This window comes from Mytilus californianus, unplaced genomic scaffold (genome assembly GCF_021869535.1).
Source record: "Mytilus californianus isolate M0D057914Y unplaced genomic scaffold, xbMytCali1.0.p SCAF_6, whole genome shotgun sequence".
Lineage (NCBI taxonomy): Eukaryota > Metazoa > Mollusca > Bivalvia > Mytilida > Mytilidae > Mytilus > Mytilus californianus.
This window is the reverse complement of record NW_026262712.1, coordinates 81166665-81188490: the sequence shown is the minus strand read 5'-3', so window position 1 is coordinate 81188490 and position 21826 is coordinate 81166665. Positions and strand designations below refer to the sequence as shown.

The window sequence follows — 21826 nt, the reverse complement described above, 5'->3', positions numbered from 1 at the left end:
CAAGTGTATATACATCCATAAATGACCCACAACCTATACCTAAAAAATAAAACCTCCAACATAAGTTTTGTTGGAAAATCCCTGTCATAGTATATTGAAAAAAAAACATTTAGTTAATCATATAAAAAATACTTTTTAACTTGAAACTTGTGATTTGTAGTGTATTTATGATTCATAATAATTTTTTCCTTGTTTCAGGATTATTTGTTGGACTGCTCAAATGATCCTATTAAGTCAAAGATATGTAAACAGAGAGTTTTATGTAGAACATTAGCAGGAAATCTAGTCTATGTACTCACAATTACCTCCCCTTCACAAGCACCAGAAGATATCAAGGTAATTATAATGACAGGGTTGTCAGTCCCAGTCATTGTGCTTTCTACCCTCTTTATAAACATCAACAGATCAAATAAACATATATTGAGTGTACAAACTTTTCATTTCCCTTTCTTTCTATGATTTAAAAAAAAAAGATCTTTTTGCCGTAAGCTAAAATCAGACCTCAACTATGTTATTTGAAAACTACACTCCTTACAGACATCTTAAAAAATAAGGAAATATTTAATTGCATATAAAAGAGAATTGTTCCTAGGTGTTAAACTTAGAAGAAATTAACACGTCTCTTGACAGCTCATGAAATTTGATAATTTGGTGAATTATTCCTTGAAGCTTTATTTTGAAAATTATCCAGACACTTTAAGCTTTCATTTGATACTGAGTTTTTTCCAAAATCTTTTGTTGTTCAAGCATCACACAAAAAGGAATAAACCGCTTTGTAAGAAAATATTACTTCTTAGTGTATGTTCTCAAGCAAAGACTTAATTTGAGGTTTAACACCTATAGTTATATACAAATGTGTTAGTCTTGTTGACAATATTGAGTCTAAAATTTATGTACATTTTAAAATAATTTAATTTTGGATGTAACGCGTCTTCTGATTGGCTGACGCTGTTTTGTTTATCAGCTCATAGACATAATTTTGTCATGTGACTGTGACGTCATCAACGTTTTTTCATGGTTTACTCCGGTTTAAAATGGAATTTAGAATTAAATTATAAGAAATGACTGTAATATTTTTTTTGTCTATTAGAAATAACATAAAAAATGTGGTGCACACTTTAAAATAACCCGCTATGCGGGTTATTCAGTGTGCACCACATTTTTGATGTTATTTCTTCATAGACAAAAAAAATATTACAGTCATTCCTTAAATAATTTAATTTTGGATGTAACACATGTTCTGATTGGTTGAAAGTTTGTTGTCTATTAGCTCATAGACATAATTTTTTCAGATGACCGTGACATCATCAACGTTTTTTCATGATTTGCTCCTTAGAAATGGAATTTAGAATTAAATTATAAGGAATGACTGTAATATTTTTTCTGTCTATTCAAATTAACCTCAAAAATGTGGTGCACACTTTTAAATAACCCACTATGCAGGTTATTCAGTGTGCACCACATTTTTGATGTTATTTCTTCATAAACAGAAAAAATATTACAGTCATTCCCTAAGAGTCTTAAATAGTTTCAATCAATAACTTAACTTTACATTGAATATTTTTACAGCACAAAAAAGCAGTTGTGATAACTTCTCGTGTTCACCCTGGTGAATGCAATGCCAGTTGGATGATGAAAGGCTTCCTGGATTATCTTACAGGCAATTCTGCTGATGCCAAGGTTTGTCTCAATAAATAATTAGATCTATAAAAAATAGATAATAAAAAAATATTGGTCACAATACACGATATTTATCTGAGAGATAACTTAACTACTATTACAGGAAATTAAAATTTGACGAGACAAATGACAAAATAGCAGCAGCCTAAACTATTTCTGTTTTAGGATGTCTTTATTTTTAGACTGCATGGGATATTTGGCTAAAAATGATTCAGTAGTCAGAAATAGTCTAATACAATTTAAGGTGCAATGCTTTTATATTATTTTGTTTGTTAAAGCACATGCAGTTAGGGCTGTTCCAGTATTGATTGTATTTGGGTTGGATATGGGGAAGAGGTAACAAGGCAATTATTGTTTAAGCAAGATAGCCTGAACAAGTACAGGAAATAATCTATTAAAATTTTTATGAATGGCACAGTAAAATAAAAAGTGCCTTTGGACCCAGCATACATTCATATCTGGAACTGATCATTTTTGCATTCTTCATATAATTTTTAGATGCAAGTTAGTAAATTACAAAACTGTTGTCCCGAGGATGATCATGTTAATTAAACTAAAGCATATATATATATATGTATGTTTCTTTATATTTTCCAGCTGTTGAGAGATACTTTCATATTCAAAATAGTGCCAATGTTAAACCCAGATGGTGTGATTGTTGGAAATTATAGGTGTTCCTTAGCAGGAAGAGACTTAAATAGAAACTATAAAACTGTGTTGAAAGATGCTTATCCTTCTGTGTGGCATACAAAAAATATGATTAGAAGGTTTGTTCCAGGATTTATTTTAAAAAGATTAACATTTTTTTCTGTAGAATTAAACTTAACAATGTGCCTTTTAGTGACTCAATTTATTAAGGGGAGACAATTCAAAGTGAAATTGAGAAATACAGACTATATAGTTGAGACAAGAATATATAAAGTTTCACCTAAATTTCTGTTAAATAAACAAAAGAGTTGACTATTTTGTAGTTTCTATCTAAAATTATTATATGGCTTTCTTCAAATGCTTTGAGTACACACCTGTGGTTAAATATGAATATATTGTATGTCAGCTAATCAGCAACGTCATAATTTGTTTGGTCTGTTCCCATCATACTCCCACGTTAAAAGCTTTGTATGAATGATTTATCCAAGAAGTTGATATAATAATGACTTGTTTTAAAAAAAAGATATTTTCTATCCATTTATGTGTTGGTTACTGTATATCTATTTATGTTCCTTTTTGCAGCAACTTTTGGTGATATACACTTTTTTTAAGTATATTTGTTTATATTGAAATCTATTTTTCCAGATTACTTCAAGAAAGAGAAATTATAGTGTACTGTGATTTACATGGTCATAGTAGAAAACAAAATGTGTTCATATATGGTTGTGAGAACCGATATTCTCCAGACAAGAGGTTAAAAGAAAGGGTGTTTCCAAGTATGCTAAATAAAAATGCACCTGATAAGGTAACTAGTATGCTAAATTATTCCAAGTATGAGGGATTAGTGATAACATTCATTTAAATCATTGGGTTGGTATTTATTGAAATATTTCATTTTGATATGGCTGTACAGAAAGTATTAAATAAGCATAATGTTTTCTTGTCATGAAGTATTGAAGACTTCATTGCACTGATTAATCATTTTTGTTTTTTTTAACTGGACTACTTAAACTTTCCACCTTAATATTTATTGTTTTGAAAACACAATGCAAAGTCAATCACAGCCTAACACTGAATTAAATATGTAATTAGTATACTGTACTTCTAATCATAGAATGAAATAATTAGGTTTGTTCCATTAAAACAGAAATGGTGCCCAGGGAAGACACTTTCAAAAAGTGGTACACACCTATAGTGGCAATTTAAGAATTTCACTTAAGATTTCACTGTACAAAAAAGTATTTGACACAAGGCACCATGAAATTCAAAGTGCCTTTCTTAGATCCAGTATAGAAATAAGAAGAGGTGGTATGATTGCCAATCAGACAACTCTCCACAAGAGACCAAAAGACACAATTTATAAAGCAGTCAAAGAATTCTTATAAAAACTATATTGAACAGTCCGACAGAATAACGTTAGTAAAACAAAACAGGCATATAATAAACACTGGTCCGAGAAAACAGTTGTATTGTAGTGCATTTATTTTAGACAGAAAATGAAAATTTAAAAAATTGCACCTGCTCAATCCCAAACAGATGTCTATTATTCTTAAGCCTTTAGATTATTATTCAAGAATCATGGTATCAAATGGAAGATGGAGATAAGTTTTGGCAAAATGGTTGTTTTGTGAAATCCTCTTATCATATTTAATGACACTTGTTGTGGTGATACTCAATCTTAGTCTAATAAGTCTATATACTCAATCTTAGTCTAATAAGTCTATATACTCAATCTTAGTCTAATAAGTCTATATACTCAATCTTAGTCTAATAAGTCTATATGATATCAGCCCGGTAATTTGTTAACTGTTCCTTTTCAGTTCCATTATGAGTCGTGTAAGTTTAAGGTACAGAAGAGTAAGGATGGAACAGGAAGGATAGTCATGTGGAATATGGGTATCCTCAATAGTTATACAATGGAGGTAACTTGGCAAATACTTATTATACATTTTACTGTGGAAAATCTTTTTCCTTTTGTACTCAGATAGAAACTGAGTTCATACTTCATAAAAGTACAGACTATGTTTGAATTTAATTTTATTGATTTATGTAAATATCGTGGATAAAAATGCAGGAACAAATATAAATTAACTCAATGTATTGTATGTTTTTTTGCAAGGATAACATTTGTTTAAAATGTGGAAGTTATTTAAGAGCTTACCAGAATTTAAGGGCAGAATGCGGTGTGGGTGACATAGAGATACCTGTCTGTCCAATCTTGTTAGTGCTCTGATGTGTACAGTTCTTGTCAGTTTGTTTTATTAAACTTATATCATAGATTTATATCAGCAATATCTCGGACAGTTTTAAAAATCAGTGCTGATCATCTATTTTTAAAAGAGTAATGCCCCTTAGAAATATAAATTATATGGAAAATTGCATTGTAAACACACTCATGTATACAATTCATTCCAGGTTTTTATGAAACTTATATCATAGGTTTATATCAGCAATGTCTATGACAAGTAAGCTAATCAGTATTAATCTATTATTTTTATACGACGTCGTCGTCGTCGTCGTCGTCGACGTCCGGCGGCGTCGTCCGAATACACAATGGTTTTCGCACTCTAACTTTAGTTTAAGTGAATGGATCTCTATGAAATTTTACCATAAGGTTCAATACCACAATAGGAAGGTGGGGATTGATTTTGGGGGTTATGGTACCAACAGTTAAGGAATTAGGGGCCAAAAAGGGGCCGAAAATAAGCATTTTTGTAACTTCCAGACATAACTTGTGTGTTAGCATATGGATCTCTTTGACATTGTACCACAAGATTCCATATCACAAAGGGTCAATGCTGGGATTGATTTTGGGGTTAATTGCCTCAAAATTTTAGGAATAAGGGGCCAAAAGGGGGCAAAAAACAAGCATTTTTCTAGTTTCATGACAATAACTTGTGTGTAAGTGTATGGATCTTTCTGAAATTTTACTACAAGGTTCCATTTCACAAAGGGAAAGCTGGAATTGAGTGTTGTGGTAATTGCCCAAAACGTTTAGTAATAAGGGGCCTAAAAAGGGGTTTAAAATAAGTTTTTTTTAGTTTCTAGACAATAATTTGTGTTCAAGTGTATGGATCTCTCTAAAATTGTATTACAAGGTACCATACCACAAAGACAAGGCTGTTATTGAGCTTGGTTTGGGGGGAAAGGGGGGTGGGGGTGATGAATCATAAGGGGGGCGGGGGTCAAAAAAGGGGTAATTTTTTTTTTTCCTTTTTTTTTTGTTTAAAATTTACATTTTAAGCTAGTTATTTTTTATCACGAAGAGAAAGTAGGAATTGAGTTTTGGGGTTAATTGCTCAAACATTTATGAATAAGGGGCCAAATATTGGTCGAAAATAAGGATTTTTTTAGTTTGCAACAAAAACTTGTGTTCAAGTGTATGGATCTCTGTGAAATTGTATTGCAATGTACCATACCACAAATTGAAGGTTGTGATTGAGGTGGGGGATGATGAATCAAAAGGGGGTTGAAAAAATGTGTGGGGGGTAGGATTTTTTTTTTTCCTTTTTTTTTCTTTAAAATTTTCGATTTAAAGATGGTTGTTTCAGATTTATATATGAAAGAAAATAATAATGATACGGTTATATATCATGAGGAATTGAAATTTAAAATTATGTATATTGGAAATTTAGGTTACATTGGAAAGTAATAATTGGCTTTGGGGGGGGGGGGGGGTGGTGGTGGTTATTGCTCTAATGTTTAAGGAATAAGGGGAAAAAAGGTTAAAAACAAGGGTTTCCATTTTAATAGACAAATAATTGAGTAAAGAACATTATTTAAAAGCAGTGTAAGGTTGGTAATTCAAACTCATTTAAATATCTCATCTACACTGCTTTTAAATTATGTAAATTGGAAATTTGCCAATAACTTTATTGTTAATATATGCATTGGAAATTTGCCAACAATTTTAGTGTAATAAACTTCATTGGAAATTTGCCAATATAAAATTTTGCTGATGAAGGTTTTTTGTTTACCTTTAGCCTTGACTATGAAGTCATTTTCTATTTTTATAGCCTTATGATGTAGTTGAATTATTTAATACTTTTATGATGTGTTTAAATGGGGTTTTATCATGTTTATGGTTGCAAATTTATTGTTTTAGTATAATAAACTCCATTTAAAATTTGCCAATAAAAAAATTTTTGTTTATTTTTAGCTATGATTATGATGTCATTTTCTATTTTACTTTTATGGTTGCAAAGAAATTTTTATTTTTAGATATTACTGTTAAATGATGCTGATTAAGGTTTTTGCTATGTTTAGCCATGACTATGATGTCATTTTCTATTTTAATATCTGTTATGATGTATTTAAATGGGCTTTTATGGTTACAAAGGAATTTTATTTTTAGATATTACTATAAAATGTTGCTGATGCTGATTAAGGATTTTGTTTATTTTTAGCCATGACTATGATGTCATTTTCTATTTTAATACCTTTATGATGTAATTTCCATTTTTAGATATTACTGTTAAATGATGCTGATTAAGGGTTTTTTGCTATGTTTAGCCATGACTATGATGTCATTTTCTATTTTAATATCTTTATGATGTATTTAAATGGGCTTTTATGGTTACAAAGGAATTTTATTTTTAGATATTACTTTAAATGTTGCTGATTAAGGACTTTTGTTTATTTTTAGCCATGACTATGATGTCACTTTCTATTTTAATACCTTTATGATATATTTAAATGGGCTCCCATGTATTTAGATTTTTGATTATTTATACATGTTACCAAATTGGTCCACATTGAACAAAAACGGTCCAAATTTCAACTTTATTACATTACATCAAACATTGAATTCTACATATTCTTTGATATATTGAAATTAACAAACAATTTAGTTTATGGAGATTCCAACATAATAGGTAAATTAAATTTTTTCCAGTTCTTACACCACATTCATCCTGTGTCAGAAACCTATGCTGTGTCAAATATTTAATGACAATCCAAAGTCATAGCTGTATCAAGCTTGAATTTTGTGTCCATACTTGCCCCAACTGTTCAGGGTTCGACCTCTGCGGTCGTATCAAGCTGCGCCCCAGCGAAGCATTTTATTGAAAGAGTTATGCACCAAGGAAATATTAATTAAATGGAAAATTGCATTGTAAGAGCTCTCAGGTGTACAATTTTTGCCAGATTTTTATCAAATTTATATCAAAGGTTTATATCAGCAATGTCTCAGACAGATTTGAAAATCAGTGCCGATCAAATATTTGTAGAAGAGTTATGTCCCTTTGAAATATTAATTATATTGGAAATTGCATTGCAAAATTTGCTCTCAAGCCTTCATTTCTCTAAAATAATTATAAAAAGTTTTAGAGAACAAAAAAGAAGGTATTTTTTTAGTCATTGCCCTTGGACAGATAAAATATGTGCAATGCTTAGACATTAGAACTCTGTTCTTTTATTATCAGTTTGATAATACCCAGTGTTCAAGGTATTCTTTTGAATATATATATATATATATCAGCATTAAATTGATTAGGTTAGAAGTATAACTATGTGATTTTGTTTTACAGGCAACATTCTGTGGGTCAACCATGGGCAAGATGAAAGGATACCATTTCAGTATGTCAGATTATGAATCGCTAGGTTTCCATTTCTGTGATACATTGTTAGACTACTGTGATCCTGACAAAACAAAGGTATATTTCTACTGTAAACCTAGAGTCATGTGTGTGATCATGTGAAGTGTGCATTTTCATCTACTGTCTACTGTAAACCAACTAATTTCCCCCCGAATACTTTGTTTCGCGTTATGTCTTTTCTTGCCACTTTGCCGCGATTTTATTTCACAATATTAAAATTTACTTGATGTTGTTAAATAAGAAAAGATACAAGTTTTACATATTCACAACAATTTATATTCACTTTATTTTTCTACTCGCGAAAGTCGCAAAAAATAAATTGCTCACGGGAATTAGTTGGTTTAGAGTAGCTATATCCTGTAATCTGTTAGTATTGTTGGCATATAACTTTAATATTGAAGAGTTTAAAAGACACATTAATACTTCAATAATTATTTGCTATTGATATCTAATTTTTTATTTGAATTACATATTATGATATAGATAGCAGTTTTTTTCTATATATATTAGTCCCAATTAACTATTAACCTTTTTTTTTCTTTTTTCACAGTTAGTTATTACAGTTAGTTGTATTTATTAACTTATAAAATATATGAATGATGATTTAATAATTTATTCTATTTTTGCCTTGGTGCTGGCTTTTTAACATTGTATGGTAATTATAAATCCACCGTAGCATGCCTATGAACTTCTCACTACACTCCAATCTGTAAACAGAAAAACTCCAGTACAAATTCTACTTTATTTAAAGCCACACAATTCTGATTTCTTTAGAATTTATTTTTTTCAAAGATTTTTTCCAATTTCCATTAGAAGAATTTAAATATCAACTGGAAGTAAATAGTTTTGAAAAAAGAAAAGAACAAATCTGAATTTTGTGGTTTTTGATATTTTCATTTAGTTTGATTTAAGATCCATATTTTTGTTTAAGAATATGAAATTTGTAATATGGTTCAACTTTACATGGTCTTATATTTATATATGAATATTTTACATTAGTTTTAAATGTTTTTATGTAAATTGAATGCACAGTTGCTTAAACCCTCACAAATTTTGTTTTAAATATTTTTCATTTAATTTATGCTACAGTAAGTTATTGTGATTAAAATGTGATTCAAAGTTATTATGTTGGCATCCTGTAAAATGTACAAGCTTTTTTACTAAAAACACCAAACAAATTTACCCAAATGAGCTTTTAATTTGAATTCTCATTCCAAGATTTAAAATTCTATATTACAGAAAAGTTGAAAACAAATTACTATTTGAGGGTTGTTGTTGTTGTATAACTTACATTGAAGTTTCCAGGAAACCCTTTTCTTTTATATGATATCTTCATATATGTGTAAAATATTTAAAAAATAAAACATTTATTACAATTTTGTTTACCAAATTTAATTTGTGTAGAAAATAAATACTCATAGTTTTAGTTAACCTCAACAAAGAGGTAGGGACTATTGGAGTACTCCTTGACATTCATAACTGTGGGTTTGAGGTGCACAATAAGTTGTCAGAACTTAACCATAAGACTTGGTCTTGTATCATAAGATGAAGATCACATAGACATGGTTATTCTGTTACATTTAAGTCTTCACTGAAATATTAAGTTGTTCATCCAAGTTCTTATCTCAGTGGCATCATGACATATGACTTAGTATAAGGATGCATCTAAGGGGGTATAGCAGCATCCCATTAAAAGTAGTCAGCAATGACTTATATTATACCCCCACTCTAGGAATTTGGGCTGTATTGCATTCACCTTGTCCATCTGTTTTTCTGTCTTGTTTGGTCAACAAATATTTTTGTCACACCTTGCTCAGGTAATACTGAACAGAATGACTTCATATTTGGTTAGCAGCTTGGCAGGGATGAGTTGTGTGCCCACTTTTCAGATCTGTCAGACACCTTCTTCTTGTTTGCTGAGGGTTAATTTTTCAATATGTTGAATGAACATAATATTCTTGTCACACATCTCTCCAGTTCTAATGAACAGAATGACTTCATATTTAGCTATCAGCTTGACAAATGAGTTATAACATATGACCATGTACCTGTCAGACACATTTCTATGGAAATCATTTGATACTTTAGTGATCTTCTTACTTCCTTAAAGAGTCTATATATGGACCAGGCAAATCATTTAATCATGGATTACTATCTTCATACATCTATTCCACATCTGATAAGTTATAAAGTTATATATTACAGGCATGCAGAAGGTCGATTAAAATTTATACAAATTAACTATAATCAGCTATGCTTCTTTTACCTTCCCTTGTTTAGTTGAAATTTAAGTCCAAGATTACTTAAATCCCTTTTTTTTTTTTGACATATATACTGTATAATGAATGTAAAATATAATGTACTAACCAAAGCTGATTTATTAATTATCTCCCTTAGTAGTATGTACTATATAGATTCTTACAGGAGGAACTTTACTATCTTAAGCTATAAAAAATCATTTTACTAGATGTATCATGGGAAAAAAAACTTTTTAAACATGTAGTTTACATTGCTTGTAGTAATAATGCACTTAAATTTTTATTAAGCCATTTTAATTGGTCTGCTTGCATAGATAAAAGGAAAGTAGCATATGAAAGAATAAAAAAAAGTAGACTTTTGAATGAATAGAACCCTTTACAAGGCATGTATTGGTTAGTTAGGCAGCTTTTGATTACGACACAGACTAAATGGGTAGAAAAGGGTCATACTAGGGGAAGCTACTTGTAGTATACATAAAAAAATAGGGTTGCATACACCGAAAGAAAAGTAATTGGGGGGGGGGGAAGAAAAATGAATTCACCAGTTGAAATTGATTAGTCCTTAACAAAAGGTTAATTGTTTGATACTGTTGTAAAAAATTTTGTTAAGGAACAATTGTCTAAGATTGTTGTCTGTATATTTAGGTGAGCAATGTAATGTTAGAACTGGAGGAGAGGATGAAGAGAGAGATTATGACCAAGTTACAGAGACAGGGTATCACCGATCTTAACAGTGCTGATATAGATCTTAGTGATGAATATGATTCTTCATTGGAGTCTAGGTAAAAATTTTAACAATCTTTTACCTATTCACATTTTCTGAATCTTAACGCAGTTTGGGTAATATTTTTAAAAACACCAAAATGTTGTGATTGGTTGATAAGGTCCTAAGCAATAGAAATTTAACCAATCATGTGACATGATTTTTATTTGGTGTACAAACAATGAAATTACTCCCAGATCTTTTGATTCTGAAACAACAAATTACATTGCCATCTGTGAAACTGGAAAAATATGTGTTGCATGGTTTGTTTCTAAGCCAATAACAATTACATGCAAGTCTTATAAGGTCAATTTAAACAGAAATAGTTTCTACAAGTCAACCTTATTTAGCAGGCTATTCCACACACTACACTTTTTTTGGTCAAATTATTTTAAAAAGTGTGAAGGTGTTACATATAACATTTGTATTTTATTCTGCTTTTTATGCCTTGCCGTAGCGGAGGGGGCATTATGTGTTACCCATGTCCGTTTGTCTTGTCTGTCCCGTCTGTCCGTCCCAAACGTCCCCAAAATTGGTTTCTGTTCTCTAACTTTAGTTTGCCTAAACCAAATATTATAAAACTTATACACAATGCTTATTTCCACAAAACACAGATCAAGTTAGAAATTGGGTGGCATCACTTTTACCGTTCATGAGTTATGCCCCTTTACAAATGGAAAAATTGCTAAATTTGTCGTTTCCGTTCTCTAACTTTAGTTTGCCTCAATCAAATGGTATGAAACTTATACACAATGCTTATTACCACAAAACACAGATCAAGTTCGAAATTGGGGGGGGGGGGGGGGGGGGGGGGGTCACGTTTACTGTTCATGAGTTACGCCCCTTTATAAATGGAAAAATTGCTAAATCTGTCGTTTCCGTTCTCCTCAACCAAAGATGTACAACCAAATGTTATGAAACTTACACTTTTAATCACAAAACAGTCTTAATTACGTGAATCCTGCATCTGTATGTGGAAGTTGACTCATGCGTTTTTCCAAGCGGGGGCATCTGTGGCCCATAGACACATCCTCCATTTATTTAGACAACCAGTAATCCTTGATCATAAAATAACTGATATTATTTACAGAAAGTATAAATATTTTTTCCAGTGATGGTGGTTCAGACAGTTCTGTTTCCGATGGTCCACCTGTACATCTACAGTTTCAAAGGGTAGGTACCTCCAGATGACTATTTCTTTCAGCTTTTTTCCTGGTGGTATGTTTGTTGGTGTTTGTTTAGATGAGTCAATTGATATAAAGATACTTTTATAAATATTATAAGAAGACAATTTTACCTCACAATAAGTGTGCCACCATTATCTACCTACAAATCTTTGAATAAGTGTTTTAACAACTATGTATATATATATATATATATATATATATAACATTTTACTTACTTTATTCATGGAATAATAATTTGTAGTTAGTAATATTTTATCAGTATTCATAGTAGGAAATAAGAAAAATATTAATATTTATTTTTTCAAATAAACCAACAACAAAAAAGTTGCCCTCTATCAAGGTTGCCACTTTCACAAATGAAACACAGCTTTTCACATAAGTTGACCTCTTTTGATGAGTTGAATAACTGGTTACATATAACTTTCTCTATTTTTTTTATTATTTATGAAATCAGCAGTAGATATATAGTCTACTGAGGACTTATTTAACACGTTGCTAGTCTACTGTTATTAGAGTAAACAACAATTTATGTGATTTGTCCCAATTTTGCAGGATGCTGCACAAGTATGTAATTCACTTTCATTTATTTATAACATTTTTTGAAATATACATTTTTCTATTTTCACTTTATTTCTTCACATAAATAATATATAACCTTAATTTCTTTTACTGATAACATTTTATGAATTGAACAAAGTTTGTCTGCACATAAAACACCTTTAAGAACAGTTAAAAAGGTCATGTTGTTTATTTGATAAATGAAATATCTGTGAAAAAATCTTTTGTTTTTAATTTGATCCTGTTTTCTAGTTTATATTTTATAAGTTCTTGCCAGATGACAGCATTTATCCACAAAAACATATTTCCAGGGGAATTATAGTCACCTTTGAATGGTAATCTCCCTCCGAAGATGTTAAATGTTTTCACTTGTTAATATTCTGGTAAAAATCATTCCTGTCAACCCAAGATAATAAGATTTTCTTATTTGAAATTGTAAAATAATAGCTTAAAAGGTAACCAAATCCCCATTCTTCTGGAGTTCTCCAACAATATCAAACATCACAGAAATTGTAACCACTTAGTATTATTGGATATCTAAGACTGATTGCAAATCCACGTTTTACAATTATTTTGATGTGATTCAATTACCTGAAATTGAATTGACAGAAAGAACTAATCTCCTCAATATAAAAAAAAGTCCCTTAATATTATTCTATTGTTTCATCTAATTTACATTTGAAATTTTTACGAGTTCACATTTTTTAAATGTTTATATATAACTTTTCACCCACATGTATGTACTAACTGTTTTTGTTTTTGTTTTGTTTGTGCATTTTGTAAATTGTTCCTTGTGCAATTTGTTTGTGTCAAACTTTAATATTGCATTACCAAGTATTTGATATTAAGCAAGTTTGTTGAGATGACATTTAGAGTATTCAAAAACTCTTTAAAATGATCTAACTAAAGATGATATAATTTTCACCATACAGCTATTAAATAACAATAACCTAGAAACAGACAAATGAATTTGTATATATAACTCATTTTGTTCTGGTAGAAAAATCTTTTATCTCATTAGCTTATTTAGTTCGACAGTCAACATCTTAATGATGTCATGGCAATATAGCCTTTTTGTGCTGATGCGATGGTAAGCAATCATCAATCAATCAATCAATCAATCTTATTATTGTATTAAGACAAATAGTTTTATAAATAGACAAAACACTACTGAATTTTATTCCTCTATTTCTTTTATGCTGCCGCTTATGATTATTGGTAAGTTTTAAAATAAAGTTAAATATTTGTATGAGTAAATTTTTTAACAGTCTAGTTACTCATTAGTACAGTATTTCTTGTTCATTGTATAAATGTATGTTAATATTGGAAAAAAAATTAAACTACAAACAGATCATATTCAAACTCTTGAATGTCTTTACAAATTTTTTCAAATATGACTAAAGGTAGATAACTCTCTTGCTATTTACTGTTCTGAGGATTATTTTATTATGATCAACAGAATTACCGAGGACATAGGCCATACTCCCAGTTATCATTATATCAGGTAGGAGCTGACCTGCTAAGGTCTGAAGTGACTCGCTCTTAATACAGAAACTTTTTATCGGTTAGATTTTAGGCTTTTAAATGGAGCTGAATCTTGACACATTTTGTGGTGCTTTGTTTGTGAATTGCTTCTATAAATTTTACAGAATTCATTGAAACTTTAGCTTCTGCATAGTACGTTAAGATTTAGAAAAAAAGAGTATTTATCAAAAAAAATTTAAGACTTGAAAAGTGTGATATTGGATTGTATAATGCATGTATCTTAATCAGCTTAATAATTGAATTGAAACTTTCTCTTTTATTGCATAAAGGCGAGCAATTGTTACTATGTTAAAAAAATTTAAAAATGTTATTTAAATTTTTTATTTTCAATGATCAAAATAAGGATTGTATAGGCATTGTACCACAAGGTTAATATTTGCTTTGTGCTGAAATGAATATATTCTTTGAAGTTGAAATAAGATGCAGTGAGGTACAATTTTTTGTACTGCAAAATTTGAATTGTAAATTACTTCTATAGTAAAAAGACTTTGAGTTGGCAAAGAAAATATAAAGTGCAAAATACAGTAAAAAAACAAATGGCTGCTTCCTAACAAAAAACCTTGTGGCATAGTTATCTACAGCACCTTGACAAAAAAAATAAAATAAAAATAATTTTGCCCTGACCTTTTTAGATTCTTTATTATTAGTTGGGTAGCAATTTTCATGGATTTCGTGGTTATAGGTGATCAGCAAATTTTTAATAAAGTATATATTTCTAATACTGCTATTATTATATTAAACATTTGCAAAACAGCAAAATCAAGTATCAAGTTAAAAAAACAATTTCTCTCCAATCCATGAAAACTGGTACCAATGAAAACCAAGATGTCTACAGTATGCTTCTTGGGTATTTTGGAATTGAGCCTTTAAGTAAAATTTCAAGTGTAATATTCATACAATATTTTGATGATATTTGTTGACAGAGTTTTCCAGGACATAGACCATACACCAGGTTGTCTATGTTTGAGGTAGGATGCTGGTCTGTCGTGTCGTAATGCTTTTAACTTAATGTCATGATCAGACCTTTATTGACAATCTGGCATGCGGTGCAATATTTGATATTTTATCATCATACATTTATGATTTAATTCCTTCATCCCAAGATTTTGATATTAATTTTCAGCTACATTCTTCAATGTCATTATCATAATATAAAAAGCAATAATGAATAACACAAGCATATAGTGATTGTTTTCATAATACCTGAAACTATTTATAATCTAACTTCATTACCTCTGAATAAAAAAAAAATTATTAACATGCGACTATTGCAAGTAATTTAACAGTTTGGCTAAGTAATTCATAAACAGATAGAATTTGGTTCATACTTAAAGCTTTCTAAAGTCATATAATAGCATAAAGAAAAAATCGATTATATGTTATTTATGTTATAGATTCCATATTCTTAGTTAAAAAATGAAACAAACCAGTTATTTCCAAAGTTTATAGTACTACAATGCACTATACTGTTTGTACAGTCTGGATGAAACATTCAGTACTGATATATTGATAAATTCATGTTTTATATTCTTTAGCCTTTCAATAAAAAGAAGAAGAAATTAAAGTCAAAGAAAGAGAGAGACAGAGTCAGAAGTTCTAAGGATGATACAAAGATAAAAGACAGACCGGCATCAGTAAGACTTTTTGTATCTCAAACCACTTCATTACAAGTAATGTAAATTCAGAAATATTTGCATGCCTATATTGGTATGGTTGTTGAACAGTTGACAACAATGTAAGATTGATTATTACGTTTGAGGAAAACAATGCAGATAATGCTATCAAAGTTTAAATGTGTGTGAATTTTAATTATTTCGAAATCTGTCATGTTGCAATTACGCAAAAATAAACATTGCAAATAAAAACATTGCAAAAATTTCTGAATTTACAGTATACTAGATAAACAGCTAAAACCTGGGCCTTGATTTATTGGTAATGTCTGTCATTATTTGCAAACCAATGAATGGACATACTACATTCTGTTTAACTTATAAACACAAATTAAATGGCTGTTAAGTTTCATCAAACATAGGTTGAAAGTATTCTAGTCATAACAAAAAACTGTCTATTTTATGCAAAGTTGTGAATTCAAAACAACAGTGTGTTTTTTTTACCGTATACTGCTGTGCATGAGTCTGAGAAAGACAGTACTTAGACAACATTTGTCTGTTTTATTTAGTTTAAGAGTAATATTGAGGATAAAACAGAGGATGAGGTAATAAATTATGTGATATTGTTGTTTTTCTTCCTTAGCTTCACAATGTATTTTGATCCTGCACCTAACAAAAAGTTACCAGTCTAGTTTAAATATTAAATATTCCACATTAAAATCTCCATTTTTCATCCTGGTCAGTGTGTTTCTTAAACTGTGTTATTGCTTTATTGAATAATGTTCTTAATTTCTTTCTAATATTTTGCTGAATAATTGTCACTTTTCCTTGTATTTTGATTTCACTGTAAACGTTTACCTAACTATTGATTGAACACTTTTAATTATACACATGTTAACTTGTTAAGATAAATTATACTTTACAATAATCTTGGATGTTCAAATGTCATGGTATTTAACAGAAAGCTATAGTTTTTGTAAGGGTTTTTTTTTTTGGTGGTGGAGTGGGGGGGGGGGGGGGTGGAGAGGGATGGTGTAGGGGCAAAATAATTTTTAAACAGTCCTTTGTTGAATTTCCATCATTTAGGACATTCTTATCTGATGACAAAGTTTTGGTGAATGCAGTTGAAAATATTACCCAGAATGCATTAGATTCTAAAATCTGAAATGGCAAATTATATTTAATCTTTCAAGTTGATATTTTTCAGGCAATATAGTATAAGCTGACCTGTAAACTATAACAATTTTAGGGTATTTCCCTTGGGAGAGGTGTAGATGCCACATTTCAAATCCTGAATTATACATACACCTCAAAACAAGCATTCATTCTAAGGAGTCAAAAATATGTTTAAGCACATAAATACTCATTCACAACCATAGAATATTTAAATTTAAAATATTAGTGACACTAATATGGAATACTTTAGGTCCTCTTGTCTTCATTGAAGTTTATGGAACAATCCAATAAAAACCATATCTTCTAACACTTATTATAATATGGAAGATTATTTTTTATTTTACCAGGGACACTTATGAGAAGGACGTGAATATTCAGCACAACTACACAAAAATGAGATATTGTCTTTGTTTGTCTATATATATATAGCTATTAAACCAATAGATTCATAAAAAATATCTTGTACACAGATTTCAAATATAATATCCTTTGCATCTGATAAACTGTACATATTTTATAGGATCAGTGTGAAAAGAAGAATCTCAGTGGCCATCAAAGTTCACATGCCAAGCAAGATAAGGTATATATCAAATATTGGTTGTAACAAACATCTGTAACAAGCATACATATACTCTTTTGACTGTCAGACAAATAATTTCAGATGTGGGGCCATTTAGTAAGTCGACAAAACCAGAAATGGCACTTTCATTTTTGGTATTATGAATAATAGGTGATTAAGTGTATTGTAATTTAGTCTTTGTGTGTTGTGTTGTTAGGTCTAGTAGTTAAGCTAGTTTGTAGCTGCAGTAAAAAAAAAAAATATCCCCACTCCCCTACAGCAGTTTAAATTTTGAAGATCAGTAAAAAATGGCTAGAATCATGTGTTAATGTTTCTTTATATTTTTTTATGGTCATGGGTCAATATTCAAATAGATACTCACATCTGAGATATTAAGATATTTTATACTGATATGTTTTCTGAATGTTTGAAGTTGTAGGGAAAATGTGTGTAATATTTTTTTTAAAGTTTGAAATATTCACAAATACAAATGTTTAAGACATGAAATGAATTGTCTATTTGCCTTACGGGTCAGCTAAGCTTTATTTGTATGTTACTGTGGATTCATAATTAACAGAGTTAAAATATTTTATGGGATACCAATTTTTTGTGGATTTCAGGGGTAAATAGGTAAACCACTAAATGTTCAACAAAGTACAAATGTTCTGTAGGCTTGTATACAGACTTAGGCAAAACAACGAAATAAAACATCCACAAAAATACCAATTTTTTCTCAACCATGAAAATTGGTATCAAAGAAAATAAATGAATCTACAGTACAATAATAAGTGTATGTCTTTCTTATTCTGTCGTAGAATACTAATTAACTTATTATGTAGATTAATGTCACAAATGTTCAATTGATTATTCAAGGTTCCAATGCAAGTTCCTGTAAGTCGTAGTATATAAACATGTTTAGAATTGGAATTAGAAATATTTTAAGCTTTAAAATAGGCATTGGTAATAGTAATTGTTTTTTTTTTTTTTATAAATTGATTTGTCTTGTTCAAAAATGCTGTATCTCATAAGAGGCAGTGCTTTAGCTTTAAACGCTTGGTAGACAACTATGGTAAATTTATTTTTTGGCTTTAGAACCATGTAAGAGGAAATAGAGAAAGGGAAGGATAAGAAATAAATATAATAAACAGTTTTTGTATTTTAATTGCATTTCAATAAATAAAGTAGAATTGCTAATATAAATATGAAACTATTGTTCAAATTTCCTATCTTAAGCCTGATGCAAAGAACGAATCATCAGCAGTGAATTGTGGGAATTCTACTAATGCTCAATCCCTCTATCACTTCTACAAACAAAAGGTGAAGGTAATTATAGCAGCATGCTTCAGTACTTCTGTCTAACTTTGTCATTTATCAATGTCGCTTACAAGTTAAATATCGGAAAACTCTTGTAGCCATATAAACAAGATTGTAGTATTTCTAACATAAACTTTTGAAAATATTTTTTGGGGCTAATTTTTCTCTTTCAAGCAAGGAATATTTTATATATGAGGATAAGGACATATTTAGGGAAAAATGGGGCGTAGAGTTGAGGATTAAAATATTTGTGTATCTCTATCGGCTTAATGTAATCAAACAATCTGTACAAAACATTGTCTGTTGAACTTTTCTTTAAAAAAGAAACTTTAAAATTTCTGTTCTAAAAACTATCATGTAGTGCTTTTACTTAGGCACTAATAATACTACCGTAGAAAGGCTTGTATAGTTCGCAGTGGTACATAGTCCGCACCCCCTTCTCCCCACGAAATTTTAGGTAAAAAAACTTTTTGTAACTGTTAGAAAAGGTCTAATGAAACTCCGGTAATTTCAAATCCTGTGCGGTCGTTTGCGGTATTTTCTTGGAAAACCCTGTTTTCCATCATCAAACAGAAGCTGAAACTGCTTGTAAATGATTCTAGAACGCTTCATGATTGTTAAAATAAGTTTAATTCACTTAAAAAACAATTTAGAAACTTGTGTATGTTTAAACAGGAAGTTTAAAAAGCACATGTAAAAGAAGAAATTAACCGGTGAGAGTCGAAATCCGTACATAACAGATATCACTATAATACGACTTTGAAAGTAAAACAGTTCCATCCTTTTGTAAAACAGTCTTTAATATATCTATCACATTAATGTTTGAAGGGTCTTAAGCTAATACAAACCATATTAGTCAGTATGAAACACCAAAACAGAACGAACAATGACCGATTACGTTTTGTAGTTTACAAATTCTAAGCTGGTTTACGGTTGTCTTTTTCACTATGTTTGTATCGTTTCAATCAAGCAGATACCAGTTTATTTCAACCAATGCATTGAAAAGAAACGAGAAATTTGTAATGAAAGGTTTAGTTTTTATATTTATCAGTATTAATTTGATATTGAATAGAAATAACTTATTAATATGGATGAGTTAAAATTATTAGTTTGAAAAATGATAAGAGCGCCCTCTACAATATAAATAACAAAGATGGCGGAACGTAAACAAACCACCTCGCCCGCGAAATTGAAATTTTTCTCTTATTTCTTGCTTATTGTACTCTATAGTCCGCACCCCGTCTGGAAGGTCCAATTTTGGAGAATAAAACCGCGGACTATACAAGCCTTTCTATGGTAATGAATTTAATACATTAATAGTGAACAATACCTTTTTTGAACTTTTGCTAAATAAAGTAGTGATTTCTAATAGCCTTTCTTGTATGTTATAATGAGGAAATGTTATGTGTAGTGTTCAATGTGCCTAACATCTAATGTATTGTTGACAACTTATAAACAGACTTTCATCTCGGTCTTTAAAATAAGACATTCAAATTATTTGGTCTTGACTCTTTTCATTATTCTTCATCAAAAAATATTTTGGACCCTATTGGTTGTATGCAAAAATAATTTATACAATAATAAGACTAGCTGTTTTTGATTTTTATGGAGCATTATGTTTTTCGGTCTGTGCGTCCGTTCGTCTGTCTGTCCCCCTTCAGGTTAAAGTTTTTGGTCAAGGCAGTTTTTGATGAAGTTGAAGTCCAATCAACTTGAAACTTAGTACACATGTTCCCTATAATATGATCTTTCTAATTTTAATGCAAAATTAGAGTTTTGACCCCAACTTCACGGTCCACCAAACATAGAAAATGATAGTACGAGTGGTGCATCTGTGTACTATGGATACATTCTTGTTTTTTTTTGGGGGGGGGGAGTGATTTGGAGGGGGGTAAATGCCTATAATAGATATGATATTGTTGCATTAATACGGTATTTAACAATTGCTGGATTGGAATGAATTTCAGTGGTTGTGGGACAGCAGATGTTGTAATGTCAACGACTTCATTATGAAATGTCCCTATATGATTTTATTATGCCCGTCCTATGATCGTAGAGGGCTTTATGTCTTCTGTCTGTTTCCATCTATTCATCTGTCCAATCTCTGGTTAAATTTTAGGTTTAAAGTCATTTACCATGAAGTTTTAGTCAAATCAACCTGAAAGTTAGTAATCATGTTGATTATGAACTTTTAAAAAAATGCAAAATTGTAGTTTTGACCAGATTTTGTTGTTCATCGAACATGGAAATGTGATGGTTTTGGTGGGTATCTGTCCAATCGACACATTTCATTGTTTAATCAGAAATTCCTTCCAAAGTAGCAGAAATTGATTTGAATGACTTTTTCACAACTAATAATTGCTTTGAAGGCTGACTGGGATCTCTTTGAATTTCAATGTTTAATGTATAATTTAAATGTATAGATGCTTTCAGATTTACTTTAAATGACCTTTGCTGTAATTTGACCTTCTTGCAGGATATGTATATGAGGTTTTAACAATTCTTCAAAATGGATGTCCATAATTTACATGATTGTGATTACGTTGTTTCCAGCATTATACTGGGTGGAACATGTGACATTAAGAAACATACTGAAAAACGGGATCTCATTAAAAAATTGGAACAATTAAATTTGTATGTTTAACTCAAGGCTCAATTCATACATTAAAAATGATTTTCTTTTGTTTGCATTTGAAAGTTATGAGGAATATTTGAAAAGCTATAATCAAAGCATAGATATTTCTAGCCAAAATGTAATGGTTGCTTAAATCTTCAGTATTAAAATAAGATAACCTTCAAATTGTTAATAACTAAGACCTGCCTTTGAAATCACAGATATTATTATTGAAATGTATAGTAGACCACAGAAACTTTGTCGCAGACACATATTTTGATTTTTTTCTAAAGTAAATATGACATGTTTGTCGTGTT

General features: G+C 30.1%; 1 protein-coding gene across 36 annotated transcripts in view; it reads left to right on the top strand.

Moving 5' to 3' along the window:
- LOC127704447 (cytosolic carboxypeptidase 3-like) overlaps positions 1–21826 on the top strand; it is a 107703-nt gene that overhangs the window by 46169 nt on the left and 39708 nt on the right. For 29 of the 36 annotated variants that reach the window (XM_052208533.1, XM_052208532.1, XM_052208526.1 and 26 more), the window contains 13 exons: positions 199–336; positions 1570–1680; positions 2278–2447; positions 2974–3133; positions 4149–4250; positions 7857–7982; positions 10829–10965; positions 12059–12119; positions 14151–14195; positions 15160–15204; positions 15772–15870; positions 17543–17602; positions 18815–18904. In XM_052208533.1, coding sequence (XP_052064493.1) covers positions 199–336; positions 1570–1680; positions 2278–2447; positions 2974–3133; positions 4149–4250; positions 7857–7982; positions 10829–10965; positions 12059–12119; positions 14151–14195; positions 15160–15204; positions 15772–15870; positions 17543–17602; positions 18815–18904 — 1344 coding nt within the window. Of the gene's footprint in view, positions 1–198; positions 337–1569; positions 1681–2277; positions 2448–2973; positions 3134–4148; positions 4251–7856; positions 7983–10828; positions 10966–12058; positions 12120–14150; positions 14196–15159; positions 15205–15771; positions 15871–17542; positions 17603–18454; positions 18473–18814; positions 18905–21826 lie in introns of all 36 variants that reach the window. The other 7 variants (XM_052208514.1, XM_052208497.1, XM_052208524.1 and 4 more) reach the window with 5 other exon arrangements.